The 26,969-nt window shown below is 43.1% G+C and overlaps 1 protein-coding gene across 1 annotated transcript in view; it reads left to right on the plus strand.

Annotated features, from left to right (window-relative positions):
* Window positions 1-1,449: 1,449 nt before the first annotated feature.
* CMIP (c-Maf inducing protein) overlaps window positions 1,450-26,969 on the plus strand; it is a 130,630-nt gene continuing 105,110 nt past the window's right edge. Inside the window, exon 1 of the mRNA XM_009090745.4 lies at window positions 1,450-2,471. Within this exon, the coding sequence (XP_009088993.1) occupies window positions 2,175-2,471 (297 nt within the window). The 5' untranslated portion in view covers window positions 1,450-2,174. The remainder of the gene's footprint in view (window positions 2,472-26,969) is intronic.

The raw sequence follows: 26,969 nt of genomic DNA on the forward strand, positions 1-26,969 counted from the left end.
GCCTCTCCAACAGATAATCTGTGTGTGACTCGTGATGCGAATAGCTCAGATGAAAGAGCTTTCTCTGGGGTGGGCTGGTGACACTGCCCGCAACTGCTGGCACCTCTCTTGGCATGGTGACCTATCTGAGAGCTATTGCATGGGGAGATGCCACTAGAAACCAAGTCAGGGCACACACTCTGGAAAAATCGTCTCACCACAGAGCAAACCCTCTCTCAACCTCGCTCAGTCAGAAGTGAGCTTACACTTTTAAGTATTTCAAGTAGAAAGGTTTATACTTTCTCTTAATATGTTGCATGCACAATCTAAAACAGCCCTGTAAATTCCTTCTAAATTCTGGACCTTGGTAATACTCATTGTGAGGGGTCCCACAGTTCAATGGTATCTGCTTGTGTTACATAAAATGTATTTTCTTTAATTGGTCCTAAACTGGTTGTGCAAACGAGGATATTGGAAACAAGATCTGAGTTCTACCACTGAGAGAAAAAAGCAAGAACCGATGGTATCATTTCTCTGGGCACAGCATCCATATTGCACACACCATCCCTCAGCTGTTAAGCATTTTAGAGGGCTTAGAAGGGAGTTGGTTTTTTCAATGCCTTTTTTTTTTTTTTTTTTTTTTTTTTAAATAAAGGATTGTGCGGCTTTGCCGATGATCAGAGGACACTCCACACCCTGCTCAGCACAGTGTGAGGAGGTGCTGCTCTACCGGGCTTCCAAGGGCTGGATGGCAGCCGTTCCCAGTTTCCCCATAAAGCCAGAGGAAAGGGAATATCACTGCTGAAGTGCCAGCAGCCTGGCACGGGCTTCCTTGGCCATTCTCTGTGGGCTTGTACAAGAGCTTAACGCTGGAGTGAGGATGCTCAAAACTCACCCTGCGATGATTTGTCACCCTCAAGGAGAGGTGGTGACAGCCCCTGCGCCTTGCCCGGGCTCCTGCGAGGGCTGCGGGAAGGGGACACTGACCGCACGAAGTCTCCCCTTTCCCGCAGCTTCCACCGGGGGGTTCCCCGCAGGATGGAGGGGCCTGGCGGTGCCCGCACACCTCCAGCCCTGGGCAGCCTCATGCCCCGATGAGCCGCGCTAGGCGAGGTTTAGGCTGGACCTTAGGAGAGATTTCTTCACAAAAAGGGTGACTAGACATCGGAACGGGCTGACCAGGGAGCTGCTGGAATCACCGTCCCTGGAGGTGTTTAAGGAAAAGACAGGACACGGCACTCAGTGCCGCGGTCTGGCTGATGAGGCGGCGTTCGGTCCCAGGTCGCACCCGATGATCTCAGAGGTCTTTTCCAGCCCGAACGATCCCGCGGCTCCGCGAGGGGCGCGGCGCTTCCCGCGCACCTCCCGCGGCCGCCGCTGCCCGGAGCGGCTCCGCGGCCATTGACGTCAGGCAGGGCGGCACGTGACAGTGGCAGGGCCAATCGCGGCGCTCGGAGCCGCTCCGGCAGAGGGGCTGTGTCGGCAGCGCCCGCCGCTCCCGCCGCCTCCTCCTCCTCCTCCTCCTGCCGCGGCGGCGGCGGCGCGCGTGGGGACCCGCACACACAGACACGCACACACAGAGGCAGGCACGCTCACACACACACTCACACCCGCTCCCACGGGCGCGCACCCGCACCCACGTTCATACATACATACATGCACGCGCGCCGCCGCACGCTCCCGCGCACACGCCCCGGGGGGAAGGAAGGAGCCGCTGCCGGACGCCCCGCAGCCCCCACCGCCACCGCCGCCGCCGTCGCCACCGTCGTCAGGAGCCCCCCGCGCCGCCACCACCGCCGGCTTTTGTCCGCCGCCCCCGCGGGAGCCGACCCTCCGCTCGGCCGGCGCCCGCCCGGCAGCATGGACGCGGCGCTGTGACCCGCCGGGGGCGGATTGGGAAGTTTGAATAAGGATTTTATCGCTTCCCTTTCCCCCTTCTCCCCTCGGTGCGGCTCAGTCCCTACCCCCATCTTCCCCGACAGATTTTGTTGTTTTGTTTTTATTTTTTCTCCTTCAGCGTGCAATTTTTTTTAATCTGCCGCGTGGGGTTGGATTTTTTTTTTGTTTTTTTTGTTTTTTGTTATAGTTCTTATTTTGAATTTAATTTTCTTTGGTCGTACCCGTCTCTACCCGCCGTAGAGACCAGTCCCCGCGGGCGGCCGAGCGCCACCCCCGACCCGGCCCGCGGGGCTGCCATGGATCGCACCGGCGGCTCCGGCGGGGGCAGCGACCGCAGGCAGCCCGAGGAGAGCAAGCCGCTGCTGGGCGAGATGTCCGCTCCCGAGGGGAATAAAATGGGTGCCGCGCCGTGCCGGAGAGCCCTGCTCCACTGCAACGGCATGAGGTACAAGCTGCTGCAGGAGGGGGACATCCAGGTGTGTGTCATCCGGCACCCCCGGACGTTTCTCAGCAAGATCCTCACCTCCAAGTTCCTGCGGCGGTGGGAGCCGCACCACTTGACCCTGGCGGACAACAGCGTCGCTTCGGCCACGGTAAGAGCCCGCCCGGGTCCGGCGGCCCCGCCGCGGGGGCGGACGCGGAGCGGCATCCGCGGTGCGCCGGGGGCCGGGGGATGCCCGCGCCCTCTGTCCCCGGGCGGCCGGACCGGGCTGGAGCCCCCGGGGCCGCCGGTGGGCGAGGGGGGGATCGGCTCGACTGGGTTCCGGAATGCCTGCGAAAATCCTGAAAGGATTTTTTTTCCCCCTTGTTCGTAATCCTATGGATGTTTATTTTTGCAGTTTCGGTGTTGGTTTTTTTTTTTTTTTTTTTTTTTGTTATTATTTTCCGAGCAAGACTACTATTACTGTTATTATAGTTGTTGATTTTTTTTCCCTTTATTTAAAAAAAAAATTCTTCCCTTTCAACATGACCCCGTACCGAGCCCTTTATATCCGAAACCAAAGTCGGCAGATACCTGCTGGCACCTTGGCCAAGCCGGAGGTGAGGGACGTGGAGGATGCTTTTAATTCGAGAGCGAAGGCTCGGGTTGTGCGCGGACTTTGCTGTGGTTCAGGCCTGCTCTGGGGGCTCTGGTTTGGCGGTCACATAACCTGCCCGGATACAGGCAATGTGATTGGAAAATATGGAGATTCCTTCAGGGTTTTTCTTCCTGCTGGAAAATGATGCAAGAGAAAAAAACGCGAGGTGGTGATATCAGCGTTACAGAAGATGTACTATAGACGGATGCAGTCTTGAAAAATATGATTTATATTTTCATATCCAACTTAAAATTTAATGGCCAATGATATTTGAATATTTGTGGAGTATACAGTGATTACACAGATTTTATCTAATAAGCGATTAAAAAAATATGTGTTACACTGATCTTTAATCAGTCGGTACTTGGATCCTGTCTTTTTTTGATTTATATGTAAATGTCTCATTTTTCTCAATGGCTTCATTCTGGCCTTCCTATAGGACACTGATACGAGAGAGTGGATTGGCTTTTGTGTGGATTTCTGTTAATGGTGAATTTCAATGGATTTCACCCAGCCTGTGCTGTGCTCGGAGGTTGGGTTTTTTCACACCTTGGTACACAGACATAGTGTGTGTAAATGTCTATTCTGCATCATGCTCTGCTCTGAAGCATTCAGAGCAGGTTTTCAGTGGGAGCTACTTTACCTTCAGGTAGGCCAGCTGCCTATTCTCACAGAGCTCTTTTTTGTGCCACAGTGACATCTCTGCTTGCTGTTTCCACTGGGCTCTCGAGGATGTTTCAAAGGGAATATTTTCTTTCTTTGATAGAACTACTGCTTAAAGGGAGAAGCGAGATTTCGTCGAGCAGTTTTGGAGAAAGCTCTTGAAAGACGCAAGCACGAGGAGTTTTTGCAGTTCTTCATTTTGTTGAGATACCATCATTGTGGAGGGGGAGTTGAATATTAGTGGAGATGAGGCATTTTCCTGGCAGTATCCATAGCTGATTATTTCCAAGCCGAGGAGGAGGATATGGGTAGAGAGAGGCACGATCACGCTTCAGATGTTGTTCTCTGCAATGTGGCAATGCCAGGCATGAAGTTGTATTTTTACAGGACACGTCAAACTCTGCTCGCTGGCAAAGCTGTCGCCAGAGAAACCATCTCTGAAAAGATTTCTGATGTCCTATGGGGCTGTGCTTTAATTAATGTTGAGGTGTTCTCATTCCTAATTATTTTATGTGTATAAATAGCAAGAAGATACTAAAGCATTGTGCGTAGCGTTGCAGGCTCCATTTTGTTGAGCAGTGCTCTTCATGCTTGGTCTTGTGCCTTATCATTTTTTTCCCAGAGCTAACTCACCCTACAAATAGGGTTGATCACAGAAATACCTGTACTTTATTGTTTCAAGTAGTGTCTTTGGTTTCCAGGGGGTAATTAGGGCACAAGGATAAGATCTGCATTCACTTGTTGCCTGACTGTGGGTAGGTTTAGCAGGTATCTTTCAGGCCTTGGTTCTGTGATACACCTACATTTTAGTCTTTTCATTTCGAGTTGGAAAGATGTGATTTAAGCAGAATCTCTGGTAGTTTAACCCCCACCCCCTACAGAAATGGGGTGTAGGCACAATGCCAAAACCTCCTCAAACTGGAGGCAGATATTTGAATGCAGTTAATTTGGTTTTCAAGAGCTACAGAAAAATATCCATTCTGCCCATTGAAAGTGACCGTTGGGAGCACTCAACAGCTTTGATAACAAGGTCATTTTTACACATGGGGCTTTCGACAGGCAGGATGCTTTATGAGCAGCCAGTAATTAACCTTCACATCATCCCCTTGCAAATCCTCTGGCGTGACGAGTTCTACTGCATTCTATATAACATGAATAAAATTGAACAGGAAAATAACATCACTTTGTTTTGCGTTTGAAAGCAAAAGTTGTAATGACAGCTAAATCCAGATCTGGCAAATTATGTTCCTGAGTACAGAGGATAAGTTATTTGTTGATTCTAGGCACTTTATATCCTTTTTATTGTCACTTGAGACATACATTAGAATTAAATTCTTCTCCCCACAAGCTCTTACTTGTCAGTCCCTGGGCTGCAATATAGAAGTTAGCATTAGTTTGTGTATGGATTATTCATCTGTAGTTTAGTCCATGAATAGACATGGTATGTGCCCACATATATAAGTCTGAATAATGAGACTCAACCTACTTTTTTTTGAGAGATAACTAGTTTTGTTGTTTATTTAGGCAGCTACAGTTTTTGTGCTGACAAGATAGTTTTTGGTAGCAGAAGTGCTGTGCAAGAATACAATGGAGCAACTGCTAGGCCATCTCACTTTAGCAAAATTTAGGGTGGAAAAAAATAATGTTCTCTGCGAAATGCATTTTTTTTCATGATGACAAGTGATCGTTTCAATTAAAATAAGTCCATGTTAATCAAATAATAATGATAAAATAAGTGTATTCTGAATTGACATATGCACCCAGTTAACAAATGCAGAAAGGTATTAATGTGTGGGCAGTCCCATAACTGTAGGTGTTAGGACTTCATCTGATTTGTGTGTGTTTCCATTGCTTGTGTCATCTTCTTATTTCTCAAAGAATTGCTTAAATATAGCACAGTGTCACCATTACAGTTTCACTCACATCATGTCCAGGGTTTCATTCTGGTTAAGGGTTTTTGTAGAAAGTGAATACAGATCTGTAGCTTTTTTCTGTTTTGTTTTGTAACTGTAAATGCTAAAGTCCCAGTAGGAAATTGTGACACTTAAAAACTTTGTTTGTCAGACAGCAGCTTGCCTGGGGATGAATTTGACTTTCTCCCACATGGGAGGAATAATGTTTATTTTATAAACACCTACCAAACTCAAATGTAGCACCCTTACTAATTTTTTTTTTTTTTCACCAGTGAGAGCTGTCCTTGCACAGCTTGAGGGGCAGTGATAGTAAAAACAAATACAGAAACAAAGTGAAGTGTAATATTTCTTACATGTTTTTATTTTTTTTTTTTTTGGGAGGGGCAGGGTGGGGTTAAGAATAACCCTTTCTTCAAGAGAAATGGACAATTCGATTTTCAGTAGTTTAAACATAGGTGTCATGCCTGTTCTTTGTCTTTCATATCCTTCTGCATTGTCTCTTTCATGTCTCTTTCCTTTCTCTTTCATTCTTTCTCTTGCACCGGTGGGGAGTAGATGTTGAGGAGAGTGAGTTTTGAAGTCCTGGGTTGCAGGGAGGATTGTGATACATATGTATGTGCAGCAGACAAGGAAGGAATAAATAAGTGATTCATTGTCTCTGGCTAGGGATGACCTCTCTAATTCCCATCTGGGAAGATAAGGCTTTATTGAAACCATGAAGTTACTCATTAATATCCCTCAAGGAGGTGGAAACTTTGGCTTTCATGCCCATTTCACATTTCTCAGTTTTGCCTTGGCAGGTGGGTTGGGTGTAATGTAAACGTTTTGTTCAAAGCTGGTGGCAATCCTGAAAAGACTTGAGTTTCTTTTAAACATTTTCTCTACAGACATGATGTGTGAGGACAGTAGGTTATTGACAGGCTGGCTAATTGTAAATGCATTTGAAAAAAGAATGTAAGTGGATTAGGGAACTGCATTTGTGCTTTCTTCTAGAGACAAGAACATAGCCAGTTAATATTAAATAAGGCAGGGCAGAATGATCTGTTTCAAACAGGAGAAGTGGAGTAGAAAATTGTCTTCTAATTGTTTTTTAAAATTCAAGAATTCTGCTACTGCATTTGTTTCAGCATGCTATTACATGTCCTTCCTTATTTTGGTAAAGATAGAGCAAAAATTCCTATCAAGCTGGACTCATTGTTGACTTTAGCACAGATTCCCATTAGTTAGAAAAACAGCTTTTAAACATTAAATTTCCCTTTAAAAACAATTAGCTCAAGTGGTAAGTATTATGCAGAGCTCAAAAGTTTCAAAACAATCTCACAAGAAGACTTTTTTAAAGCTTTCCTGAAAAAGGAATATTATAGTATTATCCAGATTGCAAGTAGAATTAATATGAATTTATAATAATAATAAGTAGTTCAGTAAGCCAAGTCTGCACTGTTTATGAGGCTCTGCAAATGTGACTTCAGACTAGATTGGTGTGTCTGCCATCATTACATGTATAAATAACAAAGCAATTTTAGATAATTTTTTTATTTGTTACAATAACGGAAGGCTAAATTACTATTTATATTTAATATTTTTCATGGTTTACTGTTGCAGATGATGGCTTTCATTTGATGAGAAGTGGTAGCTATAGGTTTTGGGTGTACATATATTTACTTGTTCTGGGCTGCTGCTGTCTCCCAGGTATTTGGCTCAGGTGCATCAGAAAGAGCACTGAGTGTCACAATTTGCATAAAAGCCATGACAATTTAGAATTCTCTGCAAATTGAGAACAAATTGCTCCATGTTATCTGTACTGATGAAATTGAGATTTTCTTTCACAAGTGAAGGCAAGCATGTGCCTGCATTAACAAACCCCAAATTTTTCTGAAGACCTGGTGATTTAATGGAATATTGCTTTGCTGTGACAAACTTATTTTATTGCTATATTAATTAGCAGTTTGACATAAGAAAACCTAAAATGATATTTCTTTAAAGTTGTTTAATGCCAATCAAACATACCTTTGCATATATAGTTCCTGCAGTGGTTAAAAAGCATATTTATGAGTCAGTAGTGTTAAGGTATGTGTTTATATGTCACAGAGCATATATAAAATATGAAAACAGAAGCTATATTCATTGACAGAGTGAGAGCTCTCAAGGCTATTAGTGTTAGCACCCAGCCAGTAAATTTTACATGTTCAGGAACATAAATAAAAAGGATACTCAGAAATACTTGTGCCTCATTTTTCCTTTTGGCTGGGGAGTAAAGATGTGGTGCTGGTAACTGCCTGGTGGTAATAGTCCCCATGGGAGAGACTCTAAATTGCCTCTGGTCCTCACTGGGACCTGATCCTGCATCAAAGCAGGGCCTGGAAGAGCTCAGCATCCCTCACAGGGCTGGGCCTTTGTGCAGCTCTGAATAATACTTTCTATTTTTTTGGTAGTGGAGCATTATAACTGCGGTTATAGTAGTGATGGGAAGAGTCTGATAGATCCTCCAAGGTGGGGTGAAGTCCTTCAAGGACAGGCAGGGTGTACTGCCCAGAGCAGCTGTGGCTGCCTGATCCCTGGCAGTGTCCAAGGCCAGCTTGGACAGGGCTTGGAACAACCTGGACTGGTGGAAAGTGTCCCTGCCCATGGCAGGGCATGGAACAAGGTAATCCTTAAAGGTGCCAACCCAAACCACTTCATGATTCTGTGAAACTCAACAGAATGGTTTTTCAGAGGTGAGAGGCTATGCTGAGAGTCCCATCGATGTTCCAGTGTGAAGGGTTTGGTTTGCTTTGTAAGCAGCTTTTGGAGAACAGAGGCTAATGGTCTCACCAAAATCATTTACAGAACTGTGTGCATTGAGGGGCCTTTTTGGAGAAAAAAGCTGGTAGGTTTAGTACATAGAAAAGAGAGATTTTTTGGGGAACTGTTCATTTTATTGCATATAATTTGTTGGTACTTTTGAAGTTCCTAGGTAACAGATGTGTTTAACATGATACAATTTCCTTCTATGTTAATAAGTATGGCTAACCTAATAGGGTTTTAGTCATCTCCTCATGTAGGATTTATGAGAAAAGAGACCTACCTCAAATAGTTCAAGCCTTTTGGAGTCTCTAGAAGTAATTAGATTGTGGGTTGCATGGGTAGATTGTGGCTTGTTTATTGGTGTTTTGAGCAGTGCTAGTTGCATCAGTTTTGTTCTGTGTGTTCATAGATAACGTAGTGCTTGATTCCACAAACAGCCAGGTGTTGGAAGATGATTGATACTTCAGCATGTATAATCCACTCAGAGAGCTTGTGCATGTATGTGCACTCAATAAAATAACTTTTTTTTTTGCACCGTCTGCCGATGCAGTGTCATTGGCAGCAGTGCTGGCTGAGTCAGCCCTGGCCTGTGCCATTCTTTTCTGCATCTGTGCCATACCCTGTCAATCCATCTTTTGTAAGTGCTTAACAGTTTGCAGGGTCAGGTTGAGAAAAATCTCTGTGAGCTGGCTGGGGAGCGCTCTCTCTGTTTGAACCTTTTGCAGGTTTGTTGTCTGCCTTTTCACTGGATCAGGGAGGTGATGTGTTTCAGTGCACAGTCTGCCAGGCTGCTGAGGAAGAAGAGAGCGGGAAACATGGTAGGCTGGAATTTGTGCCAAAAAAAAAGTATTATTAAACCATTGCGTAAAATTTTCCTGTTTTGCACAATATGTAAGAATGCAGGGACAACACCAGGAAAGGGAAAAGACAGTCAAAAGGCATACATTATAACTGATCACGTCAGTGGTGAATGAAGTTTAGCTCTTGTGGTTGTGGAGGAAAGCATGAAGTCAGAACCAGATGCTAAGTTAAAAGGCCTTTACTTCATAGGCTTAAAAATCAGGAGCATTTAACAATACTCTCTAGGAAGAAAAGGACTCGTGTTCCAGGATTTGTGGACATTTGTTGTTACCAGTGCTGCCATTTCCAGTACTTAAAGTGATTTGTTGACTCTGCCCCTTGGGCTGTCCCATGGCTGATGGGACAGGGCCAGTAGAGTGGGAAATAGAAGCAGGTAACCTGTCAGGCACAGCCTGTGGTGTCCAGGGCATGAGGGTATGGTGAAGGCTACATTCTTCTACTTTAATCTGAGTTTTTAGGAAGCTTTTAAATAACATTAAGTATTTTTCCTTTTTTGAGAAACTTAATAAAAAGGCCTATGTTTTTTCTGGATCTGAGTGTTTCTGCTAGATGTGTGCCATTACTAACTGAGCTTAAGAAACTCGTCAAGTTGCAATTACTTAAATCTGAACTGGAAGTACACTCAGTCACGTACATTCTTGGTCTCGCTCTGTTGAAATCAGGAGGGTAATTTGAGGAGAGGGATTACCATTCATTGCCTGTGCTGTGAATGGCAGGATGTGCTGTTCAGAGAGCCAGGAAGGTTCAGAGAGGGATCACCGTGCTGCTCGCTCTTGGCTGCTGGCTGGGGGCATGGCTGACTCTCCTCTTAGCCTTGTCCAGCTCTCAGAGCCCCATTTTCTCCCTCTGCTTGGCAGATCTCAAGGTGCTGAGTGACCTGGCTGGAATGGCTCTTCCATGAGTGAGAGGGTTGCTGGAAAATTCCCTGTTATTCCTGGTTAGAACTGGTGTAGAAGCTGTTCCTCTGTCACCCATTTTGTGCCAACACTGTCCTGATGGAAAGTGAGTTTGTGACATTGTGGGGAAAACCTCACTCAGATTCCTCCAACCATCACTGCTGCTCTGTGGGACATGTGCCAGCTCTGTCCTGTCTCCCTTCCTCAGACAATAGAGTTTCATTAAGGAAAAAATGCTGCTTGCTGCAAGTAGTTCTCTTTTCCCCCCATTTGGTCTCAAAATTTGCTGAAATGCTGCTGTGGTATGTGGTTGTGGCTGGAGTTTGCAGGAGGATGGATCCTCTACAGGGGCAGCTGCTCCCAGTTCCTGGAAGGTGTAGGAAGATGGTGCTGCTGCTTCTGCTGTTACCTTGCTTGGTCTTTTCCCCTGTGTCCACTTTCACTTCTGAGGCCTTGGCAAAGTGAGAGGTTTAAAATGGAGCAAGGCTCTTCTGGGCCCTTGGAGCACCTCTCCCATGTCTGCTCAGAATATCAACTTGTTTCAGGGGTAAGAGTTCTTGCACTATTCAAAGTGTGCTGCAGCTTCCCTAAAGTTCTTACTCCTGTGCTTGAGGGATTGCATGATTTTCTCAATGGATGAAAAATTTAAAATGAATAATTGCTTTCATTGATTAAAAGACTAATTACTAGGACTTCAGAAAAGATGACTAAAAAGTGGTTATCTGATGCTTCTTAAATTCCAGATCACTAGCTTCTTGATATTAAGAATGGGAATGTTGAATGCTTGGCACTGTCACTAAAGAACTTTTCTTTCTTGGACTTCTAGTGCTTAAAGAAAAGCTAAATAAAATGAAATATTTTCTCCTTCTGAAAAATTTAAAACTCAACACTTATTAGCACACAGAAATGGATTTAGGTTTTGTAAGATTTTGTTTTCAAAGGTGCCACATGTGGTACAGTAAGTGTTGCCTTAGAAGAAAGCTGACATGAAGCTAAATCAGAGGGTTTTGTTGAGAATACATCATTGTACTCCCAAATACAATTATTTTTACGTTTATATTTTGCATAATGTTTTTCTTAGACCTAAAGAGAAACTGTATTAGCAGATGAGAATCAGAAATAGTATTTTTTTCTTAGAAATAAGTTCTGCATAATATGAAGTGTGTGAATGTCAATGCATATTTTATGGATGAGATTTCTCATGATGTAAACCCAAAGGTAAAGGCAAGAATTGTGAAAAAAAGTGGCCTCGTTTTTTATTTATGTATGGACAATTAACATCAACTGAGCAACATTAGGTAATTGCATTTTCAGTGAGACAGTTCTGACAATTCTTAAAAGAACACCTTTTTGCCCCCCCAGAAATCTAAAGATACCCCATGGTGTGTTCCCTGCAGTACATTTCAAACAATCCTGGGCAGGTATTTCTCAATGGTGGAGCTTTTTGGGTGACAGTATATCGTCATTCTAGTAATCCTTGGGTTTCAACCATCTCCAAGTGCTTTATGGTCAGTATTTTTGTATGTGGGGAAAACAAAGAGATAAACGTAGATCTGACATGTTTGCCACTGTTGGTTCATGTTTAGTTTGCAGTTCCTTCTTAGTTGGTGTGTGCATCTGGGGTTCACTCTGAGGTTGGACACCAAGGACCAGCAGTGCCTTGCCTTAATGCTCCTGATAAATCACTGATGGGAGCTGGAGCAGAAATGATTTTCCTTTGCTTTGTCTGCTAGGCTGCATCTTCCTTCCTGATTTTGATGGCTATTAATTTTCTTAATGGTTGTAAATGTCATTAAAAATCAGTGGAAGCGTGGGAGAGTGACTGACAGCAGAACGTGGCCCAGAGTGTCGAGCTCTTCTTCCTACCCTTCAATCTTCCTGCAAAGGAAATACCTGCCAGGGAGCCAGGTGCCAATCAGTTCAAGTCTCTGCTTTCTGCAGCATGCGTGCTTTGTGTATTCTCCTAATAGTCACTTCTGACAACCTACCACTTTGCTCTTGCTTCAGAGGCTGTGAAGACTGAATTCAGAAATAAAGAGTAAGTCAGGGAAACCTTGACTGCACTGAAATTTTCAGGATGAGAATGAGCTTGCAAAATTGTTAAAGAAGCAGGGTGCTGCGATTCCTTTTTGTGAAAAGGCTGGCAGTTCCCTCTACCTTCTCAAACCTCGGATTTACTATGCAGACTTCTTGATGTTGAGCTCATAAATTTAGGAATCCCTTGAGAAGGTTATGACTGCAGAGGCATCTTAAAACACCTTGTTTCTCTCTGGTACAACGTGAGCTGTAAGAAGGTAGGAAACTGAAAGTAGAACTTTATGTAGACTCTTCAGTAGAGGATCTTTGGGAGATCATGCAGTTCTTCAGCTCTTTTCTCCTGGTGGCCCTGCAGTGTTGTGGCTGGGGATGTGAGTGTTGTTTGTTGCTGGCAGCTCCCAGGGGTGCTTGCACAAGGAGAGAGAGGTTTCTCTGCCTGGCTGGTGACGCCAGGCTGGATGTCAGGGATGAGAGCTGGGAGCGTGAGCCTGCCTGGCTCCACAGGGCTCTGCTGGTGGCTCTGGTGTTCTGTCATCTGAGCAGTTTGCTCAGTAGCCTGGCTCTGAGAAAGGTGGGAAGAGGGGAACGAAACTGTGAAAGGCCCAGTGGTTCTTGAAGAACAGCATTTACTTTCACAGCAGAGATTTCCATCTCCTTCAATGGACTGTGTGGAATGAGATCTAGCTGTGTCCTTGTCTTGCTGCTCAGCAGTGAAATGCCTGTAGTTTGGGTACCTGTTGAAGATTAATCATGTTCAATGAAACAGTTGTGTTCCTTATCCACAGGAACGTAGAACAGAGAGGTTTATTTGGGTGTCTGGAGGAAGAGAAAACAACGTCATGTCACAGATGTCGTTCTGTCTTGTTTAAACCAGAAGAAAATCTGGTATAAAAACCAGAAGAAAACCTTCAGTTGTTTAAACCAGAAGAAAATCTATGCAATTGCTGTAAACTTCTGCCTTTAGTAAATAGGTTATAGTAGCACAATTATTGAATTTGAAAAGGAGCTTCAGCTTATTCTTTCAGTGCAGGAACACTGGTAATTCTTCAGCTATTCCATACTAAAGGAATTGCCACTCCAGCTGTGTAATAAGGGCTTGAAGTAGTATTCCCTATCATGTTTGGTATGAAATGCAGCCCCTATATAGAAGGGAAGAGCACTGATGAAAGATATTATGCAAGTGCAAATTACGCAGCATTACTTTAGTTTTTCTTTCTATTCTTTGTGTTTCTTTCAGATCCTCTATGTTTCTTCTTTCTTGTTTGTTTTGGTGTTTTTGGTTTTCTTTTGTCAATGCTGTTATGGTGACTTTTGAGGAAAGATTTTTTAATTTTTAACTAAAAATTAGCCTGACATCCGTCCAGAGCCTTGGAACAGGCTCATCCTCTCCCAGTGGAGCAAATGGTTGGAGTGGAGTCTTGGCACTGGAAATCCCATCTGCTTTGCAATCAAATAAGGTGGACATTGAAGCAAGCATAAAACTTGTGTTGACACAGAACTTTTTTACTGAAGGTGAAAGTAGAGCCATGGTCAACGTGTCTTGTTCAACTGAAAACACTTTTTCTAAGGTTGGGTAATTAATCTTTTGTGATTGCTGTGAATGAAACAGGAAATAAGGCTGGAAAAGCTTGAAATTAAATGAAATGGGCAGGACCAGACATGCACTTTGGTATTAAATATTGACATACCCCTTCCAGGTAACCACTTTGCCTTTGCAGCCCAGCATTTGCCCTGAAGACTGCCATGTCTTCTTTCTGTGGTGTTTATAGTGAAAAATTTGTTGACACTGGGAGATGTTTCTAGTGGCTTCTTGACTAACACCAGTATATGCTTCTTTTGGTGTTGTGTCACTGCCTCCCTTGATATTAATCTCCTGATTTATTGTAAGTGATTTCAAATGTCCCTGGTGACTTGGGTTGACTAATGTGCTTTAAATATGGTGAAATCATATAATCTGTTGAGGGAGTTGACTGTGGATCTGTCTGCAGACAGACAGCATGGGAAACCACCCAGCCCTTGGTGGTGCTTACCCCAAAACCAGGAGCAGGTCCTTGATGCTCTGTGCCTGTGGGTTGGAGTGTAGGTTGGTCAGTTTTAAACCTGGGATGAGCTGGGATTGAGGCAGCACTAATTATCTGCATTATCTATGTGTTGTGTGTTCATGGTACTGCAGCATAGCCTGAGTGGGCTTGAAGGAGGGGGGAGAGGAAGGATGTGATGGGAGGAAAGAATTAAAGCAGCTTCAGGGTAGGGGTCAGGTGGATCTGTGTGCTCCAGCTGAAAAGGGAAGTCTCTGGGTTGCTGGCTGTGTGCTTGTGACTGGTTTTTGACTCATCTCCAAGGGATGTTTTGCACAGTGCAGCTTCTTCACACGGGGCAGTGCTAGCCCACAGTGTATGAGGTTTGTGCCATTGTACCTTCCCTTTTGAGCAGAGTTAAAAAATGGAGGGAATGTTTACGTTTGGTGGCTTATGTGTTTCCTAATGCCTCTTCATTTATCATACCCGCTTGAACTGAGATAAAGATGTAGTGCTGTGTAATGTTATCTGGGTTTAACGTCAACGTTTGGGAGGTTGTGTCTCTACTTGTTAGATTTTTCTTAGCAGAAATAAGAGAACAAACTTGCCTGTGCATCTTCTTGCCTGTACAGTCTGTACCTGGAGATCTTCGGAGTGCTTCTGTCTTGAGACCTTTGTGTCTGATCTAAGGCTCTTGCTGTGCTCAGATTTCACGTTACCCGTTTTTTTATTTTGGAATTGTAAGGAAAACGTGTACAAACAATGCTCTGCTGTTTCCAAACACTGTGAAGTTTTCCCCCTTTGCTTCCTGTTTTTGTAGAGTGTTTGTGAAAAGACCTTGTCTGCTTTGCACTGGAGTTGGGCTTAATGTGAATGCATTCTGCATCAGCTGCTGGGTGTTCCAGCATGCAGGGACCCGACTGCTCTTCAGCAAGCGTCATTACTCTTTATTTATGGGAAGACTAGATGAAAAAAGACTGGTGCATGTAAAAGTGAAAGCAGAGGCAGCGTTGAATTGTGCAGTCATGAGCTTGTTATTTCCCTTCCCCCCAGTATGCAAGTCAGTTTGTAACCTAGTGATCTATACATGAGGCTTTAATTGGATATATGCCCAGAGTGCAGATTAATATGGAAAAGCTATAAAGGCATGGGTTCACAAACTTTATTTGACCACGTGAGGACTGTCTGTGCGATCCCATGTGGAATGTGTGAGGGATTCTCAAAACAAAGAAATACCTCAGTGTACTTGGGCAGATCTGTGTGTAAACCAAGGGATACAGAGGTGAGATGTCTCTGCCTTAAAGTCAGTAGACTGTTCATTAAATAGGACTTCTTCAGCCTTAGGTGGGGCTTAGGTACATCTATGGCCTCTGTGTTACTTGACTTCTTAAATTTTAGTTTTGATAATTGCTGGAGGTTTCTCTTTACAATTGGATATAATCTTGGCTGCCTCTGGAGATAAGGGGGGGGTGTGAATCTCTCTGTAGTGAAATAAAAACAAGCAGATGTCTGACTGCAGCTGGCTAGAGATAAATCATTTCATATAAACTTGCCTGGAGAACATGATTTTACTCTTCTATAAACCTACACTCCAGAGGGAAGGGAGAACCCCCATTAGTCAATGACACCCTCCTGGCCCCAAATTCCAGTGTTTCTAGTTTGCAAATCACATGAAACACAGACTACTAGCTGTGTTCAGCAAAGGCTTTCTCAATTTTGAAAACTTGTAATACAGATTTTGTGTCTCTTCTGGGGATTTTTTATTTTTAATTAAAATTTCAGTATTCCTAAATGTGTAAAACCAGCCACAGTTGTGTCCCTATATTCTCCAAGCTAGTTTAATATTGGTAAAATCTCTTTTAAATTGGTATGGTATTGCTATAAAGAGTTTGGTGGCTGGGGAGAGCCCTGTTGCAGATAGGGCTGATCTTCCTGACCCATCATATCATGGGGAGCAGCAAGGCATTCCACCTATCTCAGAACTCTTTTTTTTCTCTTTACCCTCCTCTGCATGGCTGTTTGGCACATGATTCAGTTGCTCCCTGAAAGTGGTGGGGTGGAAATGTTACCTCCTGTAGCATGAGCCCTAATCAACATGAGGAGTGGGGAGCTGGTGGTAAATACACTCCCATAGTTTCAGAAAATAAGGCAACCTTAATTAAAGTTCTGTGCAAGTAGTTTCAGTGTTTGAGTCCAGCCATTTGCCTGAGGAAGGCAGGGAATAGTCCTGAGCTCTCTGCCTGCAGCAAGAATATGGGAATTGAAGTGACTCATTCCCAGGGACACAGCAGTTGGAATGAGACACTGCTGTGGCTGCAGATAATTCCCTGGAAGTCTCAGTTGTGCAGAATGCATTAATTGAAGAGATTCATGAGCTGCTTAATGTCACATCACTTCATTTCCTCATCAGGGAACTGAAAGTCTCATCTGTGGAGGAAAAAACCAGGATCTCTCTGGTTGCAAGTAAATCTTGACCTTTGTAGAAAGAGTTTGTGTTGTCCATCACATTTGCCCTGTATTAAACCTGTTGCTGTGCAGCTCGAATGTTCACTTGCCCTATTATCAGCTGTGGGGACAAAGTCAGCTGTGTAAAAATGTGCATTTCTGAGCAGTGGAAATGAGGAGGGAGCTGTTTGCTGCTCGTCTGCTCAGTGCAGTGCAGCAGAAGGATGGGTGGTTCCTGCTTGTAGCTGATCACCATCTGCAGCCATTGCATTGGCCACAGCAGTAGAAGCATATCTTTATGTTTAATAGAGAGAGGATGTGGCAGAGGATAGCCCTGAAGAGACCTGGAAATACAATGATATTGTGTGGTCTGTCCTGGAATGGATGGGTGCTCGTCTCCTGCAGACACAAATGTGTTCCTAGTGGGCAGATCTGATGCCATGTGTAGGCAGCAGAACACAAACACTGCAGCCCACCATTTGCAGATTTAAACTGGAGAGGAGAATGTGCTACACTTATGGAAATCAGTCTTGCTGTGTGTGATATCACATAGAATCAGCTGTACTGTGATTCTGCTTTTGCCCAAGTGCCTGTTTTTCTGACTCTTGCCCACTGCAGGTTTAGGTGAGAGCTAGCACAGAGTGGGTCCTGTGGCATTTGCCATAGTTTGTCATGTGACCTCTTAGGCTGTGCTTCAGACTGAGGTTTTATTAGTTTTATGGCATGGCAAACATTGCACAGAAAAATACAGTTTACCACTTACATACCTACTTGTTAAAAAGAAAGGATGTACTTTTCTTTTGACTAGAAATTAGCCAAAATCAAGAGTCCTGCATCTTGATTGAACTTTTAAGTGTAAAGGTTGTATCTTACATCTTTTGATTTGATCATTGGCCAAGCAGAGCTGGTCAGTGAAAGGAAATGCCCATTTCTGTGGCTTTTTGTGCTGCTGCTGTCTGGAGTTTTGGTGGTATCAGTGAGACCTTAGGGCTGGGCTTGGACACTTTCTGTCTCTCTACCATCTAATTCCACCAGGAGGTCACAGTGGTTTCAGTTGCATGACTCAAGCTCACACCTACCATGAGCAGCCATAACCTGATAGCTCTTCATTTTTTATATCCACTAATCACTGGGTTTTCCTTCATCTGTGACTTTGGGAACATTTCAGTACTTTGCCTGGCAGTGTATCTCTGCTCTGAATTGTGTGTGTGGAAAAATGTCTGAAAGAAATTAAACAAGATGACTTGTGAGTAAAAGATCAAGTCAAAACACTATAGAGATGAAAATCATTGAGTTGATGAGTACAGTCTATCTGTGACTGGGAAACCTTGAATGATGCCAGGAGAAAGGGTTGACCATAGGAGACAAAGTTGCACTTGAGGTTTCTGTGACCCAGAAAAAGAAAAATCATTCTCTTTATTACTGTGATTTATTATTTCTGTGATCACATGGCTCCAGGTACGGTCTGAGCAGAAGGCACAAAAGGTTGCCTATCTCAACAAAGCCCAGCTTAAGGCTGATTCTCAGAAAATTAAGATGGAGCAAAGGAGAGAAAAAAAGAAATTATTTTTTTGGCATTATATTTGTGGCTTGGCATGTCTAGATCCTGGGAGTCCATTCCATTGTTTTTACTCATAGCATCTTTCTCTCTTGTTGGGAATCACTGAGAGTGATTTGGCATCCATGCCATACTAGTAAAAACAATCCTAACTACTTACAATTAATGAATTGTGTAAGCTGCCAGTGAGAGATTTGAGGGGATGCAATAACAACCATAAAGACAATATGAATTCTGCATTGGCAGCCTGTGTCAGACAAAGTGCTGCTTTATTTTTCTGACACTGAGTTGGTTTAGTGTGTGGACATCTAAATAAGTAGTGCTGTAAGGAAGTGTCTCAGTTGCTTGAGCTGAAGCCTATGTCTAGGATGGCTTAGTGTTAAAGCAAAAAGCCATATTGAGGTCCAGCAAGGGAAAAGAGCCTATTTTTAAAAGGTGAAGCTTGTTATTCTAGGAGAGAAAATGGTACTTCTAATTTTTCTTATCAAGAGTTAACCCAAAGCAAGATAGTTAAACAAAACAAGCTACTTGGACTCATTATTAAAGAGGTGATTTTTTTGAGGGAAGCATTTTTACAGGCCTTTAGGTCCCTCTTTGAACTGTGTGTTTAGGATGCATATGTATGTCTAGCTCGTTTGAGAACTGATAGGACAGTACTTCCTTTGCTTTGATTCTTTTATTCTTTGAGCATTCCTCCTCACATGGAAATCTTACAAAATGCTTCTGTTTCCCTATGGAAAGAGGCCCAGTTCAGGGGAGGGTTGATGTTCTGGGCACTATGTCCAAGATAGCTATAGGTGCTAGAGGAAAAGAAAGCAGCCTCAGGAACAATAGGATTTAAAAAAGTTGTTTAATTTGTGCCACGCTGGTGATGTTTTGGGTGGGTTTTTTTTTTTTCCTTTTTTTTTTTTTTGGATTGTCATAGAAATATGCCAGCCCGTGTCTCTCACAGATGAGCTCACTAAATGAATGGCTGTGCAGGATGAGTCTGCTTTCAATGAAGATGTTTATACTTGAAGAACACAGATGGACTTAAAGCACAGCCCAGAATCTAAACACCCCTGAGCTCCTGGGGGAGGGGAGCGATAGGAAATGAAATCTGGATTTTATAGCTCAGGCCTGCATCTGTCCTCCTTGATTTGGCTTTGTGAGTTATTATGGGGATGCAGGAGAAGAATATTATCTGCAGTAAAAAGGGTTTGTTTGTTGTTGGATGATGGGGAAAGATGATTTTGTATTTGGCCCAAGTCCATTGGGTTGGAAAGACTTTTCTGCCTTGGTTTTGTTGCATGACCATCACAGCTGGGGTTAATTGGTAGCAGAGATGTTACTCTAAAGTACAATCTTTAGCAGGTATTTGTTTCTGTACTTCTGTTCTTTCTGTGCTCCTGTACTCTGTGTCTTTTGAAATAAAATATTTTGAATGAGAGCTGACAATTCTGTCTCCTGTGCTGTGTGTGAAATGCTGTGGCATGGGTCTGGTAGAAGTTTAGAAGTTGGTGCAAATGAGAAATGATAGAAGCAATGTCAGAGCCATGAAATACCAAAGAATTTGCAGATGACACAACCAATAATCTTCAGTGAGGTGTGTTGTGGAGCACAGAACAAATGTGGTGCAGTCAACAAACAGTGTGCTGTGCTGAATGAGGCAGTGTTGAGTGTGGGCACAAATGTCCTTAGCAGGATTTAGTCTCTGGATTGTTTGCTTTGCTTACAAGCATAATTCTGTGAATTCTTTTTGTTTTTAAGAAGCCCATTAATTCTTTACTTTAATCTACATTTGGCACTGTCAGAAGGCCTCAGAGGAGCTTGGGTGTAAATGACAATAGCTACAGTATCTCCAGGGTTTTCAGGTATCCCAGTGATTTGTTTATCTGCCTGTCTTGCTTTCCTTGGTTTTCTATTCCTGGAGCTGGGCTGCTGGAAATGATGCACGTTGCTGAATGCAGAATAGTTCTTGCTGTGCCAAGGCATGTACTTGGAAGAATGGGATACTATGTCCTGTTAATTGGTATAAATAATCAAGAGTTTGGAATAAATGAAGTGCTGGCTGACTTTTTAAAAAAAATTTTTAAGGTGTATCCCTCACAGGTGGTAGGTACTATGTTTTTAGATGAAATCCACCCTTACCAGAAGTTTTCACTATTGGAGAATAATTTAAGGACCTGCCAGTCAAACCTGCTTGAGTAATATTTGTGCCTCATAGTCTTGAATTCAGCTGTGCACACTCTTCTCTTGGTACTCTGGTTTTGCTTGTTATTTGCTCATAACTGTCCTGCTTGAACTTGTATTGGAAGACAGGTTAGGCTAGAATTACCTTGCCTTTTAAGGAGAATTATTTTTTTAAGCTAAAATGGATTCTCCACATGCTACAAGCATTGGGAAATGCTGTTTCTGTGCAGAGGAATTCCTTTTCTGCTAGCCTGACCTGTGTTTTGTGAGATCTTAAAAGGTCTCAGCACTATTGGAGACATTGATCTGTCAAGTCATCCTCAGAGAGGGAAGAGGGGAAAAAGGGGATGGGCTACCCAGCAGGGCTGGGGGCTCCTGTGCTCCTCCAGCTCTGCCCTGAATCACAGCCCACCAGGCAATGGGCTGGCAGCCCTGCCTGCTCCCACTCAGAGATTTATTTCAAGGCTTAATCAATTAGGCAGCATCAATTGGAATTTTTGAGGCAAATCCATTTATAAAACCACTTGGCTTTCTGATAGAGCTCTGTGAATAATTTGTGCTGTATTTCTCTTGCTACCAAACGTTGACAATAGCTGTTTCTTTTCCCAAATGCATCTCCTTCCATTCATTTTTGTAAGGGCCTTTCTGGAAAGGGAGTGCACTACTGATTACATTGCATTTAAGGAACTATGAAGTGATCAGCATGACTGCTGCCAAATACGTGGAATTAAGATGGAAACAATTAAATGACCATTTAAAATATTTTTTCCAGTTACATCCTAGAACCCAGACCACAAGAAGATTTTTGGGTAATGCCACTGTTTTCAGTGTGCCTTGGATAGGCTAAAACAGTGTCAAAGCAGGAATATTAAATAATCACAGAGGCTGTGTTTTTACAGGACACGTTTGCTGTCCTACTTGCGTGAGAAGTTTGCAGTGATGCAATAATATTGAAAATTATCACTTTCACTGTAGGAGCATTGATGCACTGCTATTGGGAATTACTGCTTTCACTGCAGGAGTGTTCATTTTTCTTCTGAGGTCATTAAAATAATCTTGTTTTTACTTTTGTAATTGGCTTAGTTTGCTCTTCTTGGGGGAGGGGAGGCTTTGGGTTTTTGTTGGTGTTGTTTGTTTGGTTTTTTTTTTTCCCTTTTAATTTGAAACACAGTTTTAACATTGTGATTGTTTGAAACAAAAACAAGAGTAGTCCCAACATGAGCAGAGAATATTTTTAAAGGACTTTATGGCTCTAAGTTTCTAACACAGTCCAGATGTCTCCTATCTCTGCTCTTTCCGTAGCATTTTCTGGCACGGTGTCATTGGGTTTTGAACTTGGTCCAAGCTGTGTGCCAAGTCCTGAAATAAAGTAAATCAGTGAGTTGTTCTTGGACGTTTCTCCTTAATCCAAACCAACCCAAATCAAACTTCAGCTCTGACCTCAGGACTGCACATTCAAATATTTTCCTTTGCCTCCTCAGTTTCAAAGTAGCAAAAGCAGGAGATTACCACTTTGCAGTATTTAAACAGAGGCTTGTGTGACATCCGTGCAGCTGAAGCAACTGCTTTCCTTGGGACCTGGTGCCTGTTAAAACACCAGTGATGTTCTCCAGCCCTGAGATTCTTCACTGGGATTCCTTTTGTTGGGTCAGGATGCACAACCACTCTGGAGCAGGATTTATTTGGAGGCATGCATTGTGTCAACAATTTGGTAACAGCCAGAGGAAATATTCCATGGTGCTCTTCCACAAATACTTTTGCCTAGATGTCTTGGAGAAATTACTGATAGGACAAACCTGGTAGCCCCGAAAACAGCATCAGGACTAAGTTTTGGGATAAAGGTCTGCCTTTTATCTTTCTTATGCAAGCACTGGTCTCCTTTGTCTTGAAGCCCTCCATTGAAGCTGGACCCCTGTGCAAACAGACTGGATTGGCAACCCACCTCTTGCCATTGAACATTCTGATGGCTGCAGCTTAGGTGGGGAAAAAAGTATTATCAAAGTGGTGTTATTTTTAACAGCAGTTTATTTGCTGGACCAAAGGAGACTCAGTGGGATGTGGCACAAATTCTTTGCAGAATATCAGTGGGTTTGAGGCCGGCTGGTTGGATTTTTTTCTGACTGGCCAAGTTCAGATAAGTTTAATTAAACTGTATCTGTTATCCAACCCTTCTTTAGACCCAGCTTCCACTGAAATGGATATGAAGCTTTCCTTTGGCTTATCAGGCTTTGCACTGGCCCTTGAAATGTGTGATCTGGGTGTTTTGGTGTAGTTGATCATCCTTGGTACAGACAGTGACCAAAGCAGGTAGGATGCATGAGTCTGGAGGCATTTCAGGCAGTGCTGCCTTACAGAGGGGAAAGGGAGTTTTCATTGTGCTCTGTGTTGGCCTCAGTTCAGGTTTTTGGGATCCCCACTGCAATTGGATATACATATTTGCCCTCTCAGGGAGTACTTTTCTGTAGAGTAAAAGAAAGCTCCTTTTTTAACTAGGGAGTAGCATATTGCTTGTTGTCAAGGCTGGTAGGATTACTTTATTTTCATTAATCAGTTTTGTTTCCCTCTGGTCTTTTAGCCAGTGTGTGCCTTTCTGTCTGGATTCTACATAAACATGAAATGGGTAACTAATGGATCCTGCCTTTGGGGCCAGAGAGCACAAAATTTACCTTTCAGAAGTAGCCAAAACATAAAGCCATATGCATGAAAATAATTTCATTTTTCATATTGAATTCTCTCTCTTGAGTTATACCAGCACATTCATGTGCTCTGGTAGCAGTGGGACATGCTATTACCAAGTTGTAATGCAGCAGTGAATACCAGGGGCATCAAGTAAATGGGTTCTTTTGCAGAGAAATGCCATTAAATTAAGATTTCAGCCCTTGTCTGGTAACTCTTTCATTGTTAACAGAGCTTTGGTGTACAGATGAGTGATGGTTCCTGTGAGAGGCTGTGTTTGGTGCTTCCCTCATGGATGTTCAGGACTGTTTTGCTCTCTGTGTGGAACATCAGGCGAGGACTGAGCAGTCACCCTCAGCTTCCCTTGTTTGTGCTCTGGGCAGGGCTGTTTCCCCCAGGTGTGGACCTGGTCTGAAATCCATGTCAGAGACTCCCAGCTCTGTCTGTTGGCTCCAACCTGGTTGTTTTAGAGAGTGACCTTTCCATCAGGGCTGACCTGCTGAGCTCGCTGGCCTGGGTTCAGAAAACCAATTTCTGACTCACTCTGGTCTTCTGCTGCTGAATTATTGTAACCCCCTCACCCTTAAACACTGAGATCTCCACCATATACCCCCACATCAGAAATCACCTGGATTTAACAAACTAGGTTCCCTTTGTCGTGTTAGGAAGGACCTAAAGTTGTTCTCTGCCCTAGAAGAACTGGGAGTGAATTTGCCAGAGCAGGAGGTATGTGTTAGGCTGTGGGAGGTTTCCTTTCTATCAGTGCTGCTCAGAGCTTGTCACTGGAAACAGTTCAGCCAAGATGCTGGGAGAAAGGCTTCAGTGGGCACAGCCTTCATATGTGTGTTTGCAGATAGATAAAAACTTCTCAGGAGATCTTATGGCTTTCACAAAGGGATGATTTGAGATAAAGCTCTGTCAGGGAACTGTGATAAAAGAACTGAAGCTGAAAATGAAAGAGCTGTTGGGTGATAAGAGGAAACTCCTGTGTTTTGAAAGCTGGACTTCAGTTAGATAAAAATCTTAAAAGCCCTATGCAGATCAGCAGAGTATTGCTCTTGCCTAGGTTTTCCTTAATTTTCTGTCTGCCACCCAGCCTGGAGGAAGCAGTTTTCATGCTTCCCTGGCAGCAAGATTTTTTGAATGTGGGAAACCTGATAGTGTGTCTGCTTAACTACCAGACTTTGGCCTGGTGCCCTTTCTGGTTTCCTTATGGAGTAAGTGCAGTGATGGGAAGAATGTGCTTCTTACACATGTAGTCATCTGGGTGATAGTAAACTGTGACACCGATACCCTGTTACCTCCCCTGCCTGCAGAGCCACTGCCACGGGCTGGGGGTCACTGACAGCATAGCAGCAACTCTGCTGGAGGTTTGGAGTGCAAAAGAAAAACTGGAAGTGAATTTTTTTTTTTTTTTGGGTCTGATTTGATTCTTGAGAAAGTGTAGATGTTTGTTCTACACTGTCAAACGAATGCACATTGATCTAATTTGCTCCATTGAGACTTTAGCAGTGACTGCTAATGTGCAAACAGAAAGTCTTCACTGTGTGCTAGCAGCAGTTTTCTCAAATTAGTCCATTTTAGCTGTACTTAATATGGCCAGTTTGCCTGTAAAATATTTGCTTGGCTGTTTAGAAAGCTCTACTACAACCATTTGAATGTCTTGGAATAGATATAAGAAGATCCCCATGAATTTTGGCTGATTCTCCTTACAATTTTACATTTGTAAAATGCCTTTAGTATCATTTTGTGTGATGTTCAGGTCAATGGGAGGGAATTTAAGTAATGCAAGTAGGAACAGCCACCCACTAGGAAGCCCCAGCCTGGATGTGACTGATGGCTCACTGCATTGGATGTGTAAAGCTTGCCAAATAAAAGCAACATGTTTTGAATTATAAAAATGTAAACTGAAAATATTAAGGCAATTAATTTGTCCTGCAGACAAAAGGCTCCTGAGATGATGAGAAAATAGTTTTATTAGTTTATTTGAATTGTAATGTTTGCATTTTGTTTGTTTTTATTTGGGGTATGTGTTTGGAAAATAAGCTTGCTGAGGATGTTTCTCATTTCAGACTTTGCTTTCTGGCAGTCCCGAGTGGAAATGAAACTCTAGGTGTCACGCACATTAAAAATGAATTTAAGATCCTGGGGAATCAACAGCCAGGACTTGTAGATCTTGATACTGCAAAATACTGCCTGCCCTGAAATCCTGCTGGGAATGGAGTGCTCTGCAGTGGGCAGGGTGGGAGCCAAAAAGCAATCAGGGCAGGTAGACATGCCCTAGGAAGTGATTTGGCAAGCACTCATTTCATCATGACAGAGCTGTCTGTGGTGGGAAATGCTTACAGGATCCTTGGGAGCTGGTCCTGAGCTGCAGCCATGCACAACTGCAGTGTGAGAGCTGGATGCAAACCTAATTGAAGTGGGGGATGTTTGGATTGGCCACAGTGGCCTTTGGATTAAATTGTAAGACTTTAGGACTTGTACTTGGTGTGTAAGTAGTGTGTACACTGAGGAGAATGATTTCTAACAGTTGTTATTATTGGAGAGTGCTTTGTTTTTCTGCTGGGAAGTGTAATTTACAAGGAAGAATATTTCTGAAGTATTTTAGAAGTTTTGTATATATTACATGTCAAATGGCACTTTGTTTATTGGTGTGGGGTCACACAAAGGGAGGTTTCCTAGCCCTCATTATGACTGTCTGCTACAGTTCTGCCTCTTCTGAAGTTACCTGGTGTGGACTGTTATCCCAGTGAAGCTGATAAATCATGATGTAGTTTCTCATGATACACTTTTTAATTGGTCAGTATTATCTGTGTATCTTTGGTGGAGAAGTGGAGCCGTGTTCTGTTATCCAAAACCAAATCCAAAGTCTCTGGCAGAGGAAGAACTTCAGAAGTTCAAGTTAAACAAAGGAACTGAATGAATATTGAGGAGGAAAAAAAAAAAAGATTGTTTTGAATACAGACATTTCTAACCCTGATACAACCTTCTCTCAAAATATCAAGCCAGTTGTTATTACAGACACTTTTGGCAATTTAAGGTTTTTCAAGTCAAATTGTGTTCAAGTCATACAAAGATTTAAAAAGAAAAGTAACTGATGAGCTGTTCTTAAAGGCATATTCCCTCCTGGAAGTGCTCAAGAAATTGGACACCCCCTACATCATTAAGGTTTTTTGGGAAATAATGTTTCTAATACTTGGTGACAGGTTTATATCTCCAGATCCTTGTACAAACATGGAATAAAGCATTTAACTATGTGCTACTGGAAAATAAGTTTTAATGTTCGACTGTGGTGCCTCATTCAGCTTTTTCTCTTTCCAGTTTCATTCACCAAGAAACTTGTAATGAAAGGATATTTCTTAAGTCATAGGTGAGGGTGTTTTCTGATCCTCTCTCTGTGTCTTACATGTCATTATTAATCTGTTTTCCCAGTCCCATGTAAATGGATAATAAAGGCCAGGAAAATAGGTCAGCATCAGTCAGCATCTCTATCTCCAGTGCTCTAAAACACCTCACTTGTCAGACCTGTGTTTTACTGCTTTCTTGTTGCTGCTTGTTTGTAGTCTCTCTATCTTTGAAGGTCAGAGAATTTTAGAAAGCAGGTTTTCAGCTTGTCTGATGAGTGTGTTGTTAATTTCCATATGGTACCACACAAGTGTCTCTTCCGTTTCATGAGCATTGTTATTGGCAGTTTCCTAAAGAGTTGTATTGGTAGGTCTCTATTTCTGCAGGGGAATGACTTGGAAACTCCCTAGTTACAGCTATGGAAAATTTTATAGTGCACCTTCCACTGTCATAGTGAGGCTAAGAAAGCAAGATTTACCTGAAATTACCTGGTTAGGAAAGACCTCCACTGAGATTGAAAACAGAGTTGTTCTGGCTGGAAAAGTTCCTTTAACTCACGGGATGAATGTGATATCAGGTGTGATGTTTTCTCCATTTCACTGAGCCAGATTTTTGTTCTCTTTCTCTGGGTTTTTACAAAC

The sequence above is a fragment of the Serinus canaria genome, chromosome 11 (genome assembly GCF_022539315.1).
Source record: "Serinus canaria isolate serCan28SL12 chromosome 11, serCan2020, whole genome shotgun sequence".
Lineage (NCBI taxonomy): Eukaryota > Metazoa > Chordata > Aves > Passeriformes > Fringillidae > Serinus > Serinus canaria.